The sequence below is a fragment of the Bactrocera neohumeralis genome, chromosome 5 (genome assembly GCF_024586455.1).
Source record: "Bactrocera neohumeralis isolate Rockhampton chromosome 5, APGP_CSIRO_Bneo_wtdbg2-racon-allhic-juicebox.fasta_v2, whole genome shotgun sequence".
In the NCBI taxonomy this organism is placed as follows: domain Eukaryota; kingdom Metazoa; phylum Arthropoda; class Insecta; order Diptera; family Tephritidae; genus Bactrocera; species Bactrocera neohumeralis.
Window position 1 is genome coordinate 18083567 of NC_065922.1, and position 5119 is coordinate 18088685.

General features: G+C 30.5%; 1 protein-coding gene across 1 annotated transcript; it reads right to left on the reverse strand.

Moving 5' to 3' along the window:
- Nucleotides 1-367: 367 nt before the first annotated feature.
- Nucleotides 368-2771, reverse strand: LOC126758284 (uncharacterized). Its single transcript, XM_050472502.1, has 2 exons — nt 2751-2771; nt 368-870 (listed from the first exon to the last, which is right to left on the reverse strand). Exons 1-2 carry the CDS (start codon nt 2769-2771, stop codon nt 445-447), a joined length of 447 nt encoding a protein of 148 aa, XP_050328459.1. The 3' UTR covers nt 368-444.
- Nucleotides 2772-5119: the final 2348 nt, after the last annotated feature.

Below are 5119 nucleotides of genomic sequence, written 5' to 3' on the forward strand. Positions count from 1 at the left end.
GGGTTGTTAGTCGAAATGCAGTGGTTATAAAATAGAGTGGGTATACCTTAGCTATATATGTAATGTAAGTGAGCACATAGGTGGGAGTTAATGCTGAGGCTTATATACTTACGTTAGTAAGACGGCTTAACATTTCAGCTTAAAAGTATGCAAAAGGAAATGTGAAGTGAATATGCGAAATACTATAATTAATTCAGAGAAATTCGTAATTCCTTTAGCGTTCTTAAGTCCTTTATATATGAATGTGTGGTAATAAGAATCTTTGAATTAAAATATCTTTTCATTTTCTCAAATTTCTTTAATGTATAAATTCGTCAGAGTTTAGAAAATAATTAACAAAAACAATATGTTTATATGCCATGAGAGAATTAGAAACGATAATGAATCCCTGTAACAAAATCCTTAACAACGCCTCCTTCACTTGCTATGCAACAACACTCAAATTTAGTGGCTTCTCAAACGGTACTTCTTCACGGTTCTATAGCGGTAACCATCCTCTGCGACAGGTGTATCAACAGGCGGCAAGTACTCAGGTGCTGGAGCGGCAGGAGGCAGGTACTGAGGTGCAGGCGGCAGATATTGTGGTTGAGGTTCAGCAGGCGGCAAGTATTGAGGTTGTGGCGCAACAGGCGGCAGGTACTGGGGTTGAGGCGCCACAGGTGGCAAGTATTGTGGTTGAGGAGGCAGATATTGTGGCTCCGGTGCTGCGGGTGGCAAGTATTGTGGTTGCGGTTGAGAAGGTGGCAAGTACTCTTGAGCAGGTGGTAGATACTGAGGTTGGGGCTGTACGGGCGGCAAGTACGAGCCGGATAAGTGTGAGACGTCAGCGGCGACGCAACCAATGAGTGCCAACACGGTGATGGTGAGTTTCTAGAAGATGAAAGAAGTGTTTAAAAAAAATAAAAAAATTGATTTAATAAAGCTAAAAATTATTTAAATATATACGTTTATGTAAGTAACGGATGAATGCTAAAATTATTATTATTTTCAGAGAAATTATTTATAATTAGTGTTAATTATTATTTTTTGGAAAAAAAATTTTTTCCAATGAACCAAATTGTTCATTATTATTTATTTTAAAATTACAAAAAAGAATTATTTAAAAAAAATCTCAAAAATAAATAAATAGCTGTTTTGTATATTTTTTAAAATAAATTTCAAAATTGTAGTAAAAGAATAATCTAATGTCCATTTCTTAAGCACCAAGAAAAAAATATAAATTAAAAAAAACTGAATAAATGTAAATTTAAAATAAATAAATTAAAAAATAAAATTATTAAATATTCATATAACTGTTTTTCTCAAAACCACAAAATGGGTTAAATCAAAAAAAAAAATTACAAAAACAAAATTTTAAATATGGGAAAAATTATTATATTTTCGTATTTATAATTTCACAATTAAAAAAAAAAATTTTGTATATTTTTAAAAATAGTTTTACAATTTCAAAAAAAAAATGTAAATATTTTCACGATTTCAAAAAATTTTTTTTTTTATATTAGAAAAAAATAACAAGCAATTTTTAATATATTTTTCAAATTATTTTTTTATGCAAGAAAAAAAAAATTGTATATTTTTTAAAGTATTTTTCTTATTTTGTAATTTTAACGATTTTTTTTTTATTTCGAGAAGAAAACAAATTTAAATTTATTTAATTTACTTTTAATTTATGTATATTTCTTTACTTTTTAAAATATTTGTTTAAAAATTTAAGAATTTTTTTTTTATGACAGAGTTAATTTTTTTATTTTAATAAAAATTAATGAAAATATGTAATATTTTTTTTAATTAAAAAAAAAATTAATATATTATTATTTCTTGCATTTGTACTGAGCACGAAATTTTATAAATTTTATTAAATTTCTGTAAGTTTTGGAAGCACTTTTGTAATTAGTTTTTAAAAATTTTACACAATGAATAAAAGAGAATATCTTTTACTAATAATAATTTATTTATATATTTTTAAAAGATTTTTTCTTTTACTTTTCTATAAATTTATTAATTTTCTAAAGTCGCTTAACCGAAATATTTATTTTTTTTTAATATTAACACACTTCAGAGAAATTTATGCCACAAACCATGTTTCTTATTTTCTGTTTAACTGTTTGCTGTGATTATCGAATTGAATTTGATGTCTTAAGATGGAATTCGTTCAGCTTTTATACAACCAAAAATATTAAAACTAAACAAATTAACAATGACATTGAAATCTTTGCAGCGGATGAAAGAAATAGTGATGCACCGAAAGCGAATCCAAAACAAGCATTAAAGTCAGAATTTAAAAAAAAAAAAACAAAACATCAACAAATAATCTTCGAGAGGTGTCTACAAATTAGACTTGAATCACGTGCCACTGACCTTCCTTAGGCTAATTCAACACAATAATTAAAAAAAAAAATAAATTATACACTCTCTTACACCTCAAAATACGTAAATTTATATGAAAAACGCACACTTGTTGTTGTTGCACAGATAGTCACTTGGTATTTGCAGATTTCGTCTGGTTGAGTTAGGTCAGGCCTATTATAATATTATGGCATTTGAACTATGCGTGGAGACTGTGCCGTCGCCTTCAGCTATTAATGGTTAGTCTAACAACAAACGTAAAAACAACAACAAAATCAAGCAAAGAGAATGAAACACTAACAAATAGTTAATGAATTTAGTACTAATAATAAGTTTTGTCTGCAAATACAGGTATGTGGAGCACGCAGTGACTCAGCCGTCGCCAGCAATGGACAAATCATCACCTCGCCGTAGGCAATTTTCATATTCGTTTGTTATTAGTATAATTGCATTCTCCTCGGTGTGGTGGTGATTAATTGTTTTTGTTTTCTTACGTTGTTTTTACTAACCTTTTCACATTTCATTGGAGTTTAAACACTTATGTAAATGGAAATCAAGATTAAATAGCGATTTAGGGCTGATGGAACTCAAAAGCTGATTACTCACATTTTCTTGCAAAGTGTGATGGAGACAAGTACAGTAAAGCACTTTAGGAATTCAGATATTGTGCAAATCATATAATTTTTTATCACCGAATTTTTTATATATAAAAATTTATCTTTGAATTTGTCACGCTTTTAGGAGTCAGTATGCCAAATATGGGCTTTTACTGTACTTGATTTCACAGATGTTTTGGTGGACTAAATCTATAAGATAGCAGCTCAAGAGGAAGATATTGGGCTGCCCATTTGTCACCTTGCTATTACACAAGTCCTTAGAGAGAAAACCAGATCCCGGAAAAGGTGTGTGTAGATTTTTTTTCATATTAAACACATCTGCTCGAGTACATACTTGTTAATAATCGAGCAATAATTATGGGAGAAAAATTGATGCTAATCTGATATTATGTTATTTTTTAATGGATGATGAGCGTTGAGAAGTTTGCAGGAACATAATTTCAAATTATAACATTACATTCAATTATTCTTGTGAAATGATGGTAATACATAATGCCAAAATTCGTAGGAAATTGTTGGAAAAAAATATGCAAAAATTGTTCCAGAGCACCGGGTCTTCCTTAATAGCTCTCTCTTGCAATTAAATTCCTTGTGTAAATGATATTTAAAAAAAAAAGTGTATGTTGCTTGGACTGTCCTTAATTACTACGCCAAATTTGAGTGAGATCTGTCAACCAAATTGTTTACAGGAGTTGTTTAAGTCGTTACGCTTCAGTACGCTTGTACGTTGCGAATTTTACAATGGATAAATTAAAAAAAAAATAGAATTTGTCTAAAATTTTGTATTTCTAGCCGAATTTCGTGTGTGACATCGTTTCGAATGTTGGAAAAAGCTCATAGTGATTTAGTATTATCAAAAGCATAAGTCTACGAGTGGTATAAAGCCTCCAAAGACGGCTGAGAGATTGTTGACGACATGCCTCGTTCTGGACGGCCTTCGGCATCCTCAGCTGATGAATATATTAAAAAAGTGAAGAATATGTTGTTTGAAAATCATCAGGCAAGTGCTAGAGGGATGGTTAGAGATCTTGACTTCTCTCGCGGGTCCGTTCGAATGATTTTGGTGGATATTTTGGTATGAAACGCGTTCTTGCTCGTCTGGTTAGGTGCATCATGTATTTATTTCGGAGGGTCAGATGGTGAATAAGGGAGTTCTATTTGGCTGTATTGAAGCGTTTTCGTTAGAACATCCGTCGAAAACATTACCAATATGCATAACTCTTGAAAATTGTGAATGGTAAGTTGTATAGTTCGTATTTAGCTGCCATATCGAACATGAAACTACTGAAGAATGTCAGCTAATGCATAGATACTACGTAAGAAGATATCAGGAATGTAACTGAATTTCTGTTGTTAGCGGAGTTCAGTGATCAAACAAACTCCCTTTAACTTAAACAATTATTATGAGATCGTTTACAGACAACAGATCACCTTATTAATTTTTTTTGCAGCCAACTTTACATTTAAATGCTTTACCGTTATATATTTGAACATAAGCCGATATAGTAGGACTTAAGAAAATTTTCTTAAGTTTTTTTGTATAGTTCTTGTTTGGTAACCTACTGAAGATGCAAGAAGGAACAGTAATTTTGACATATTTACAATAACAAGAGTAAAAATAAGAGTTCAAGCAAGACACAACTTATATAATGTGTGCGGAGAAGTTGTGTTGAACGAACGCCAATATCAAAACTGGTTTGTATAATGTCATTCAGGCTATTCGATCTTAACGTTGCACCACGTCGTGAAAGGCTTCCTGAAGCCGATGTGGATAAAATAAAGTCGTTGGTCGATGTAAATCGTGGAATAACAATTCGTTGCTTAACTCGCAAATCTTATTTAACACACTTCTCATAAAGTTGTATAAAATTTACTTTCAATTACACACTAATTGTGCAATTACTTAATTGGTGTCAACAAATTAGATTCATTGCATGGTAAATTGAGTGCATTAAATGTTATTAATTGCTTAGTTAGGTATCTGCGATATGACAGTTGTAGAATTATTAGAGAAAATGAGATACATTTAATTATATTTTGTCCGGTATTTTTGTGCTGTAATTGCTTATTACGTCTCCATTAAGTTGTCACACTGCTTTTTAATACATTTTGAAAATTATCTAAATAATCATAAAAATTGTCAAATAATTGATGAT

What these genes read in the sequence shown, in the direction of transcription:
- LOC126758284 (XM_050472502.1), bottom strand. Translation starts at nt 2,771, where the DNA reads ATGAAAATTGCCTACGGCGAG. An exon ending in TGAAAATTGCCTACGGCGAG is followed by an intron (nt 871 to 2,750) that starts GTGATGATTTGT and finishes TTCATCTTCTAG; the next exon opens with AAACTCACCATCACCGTGTT.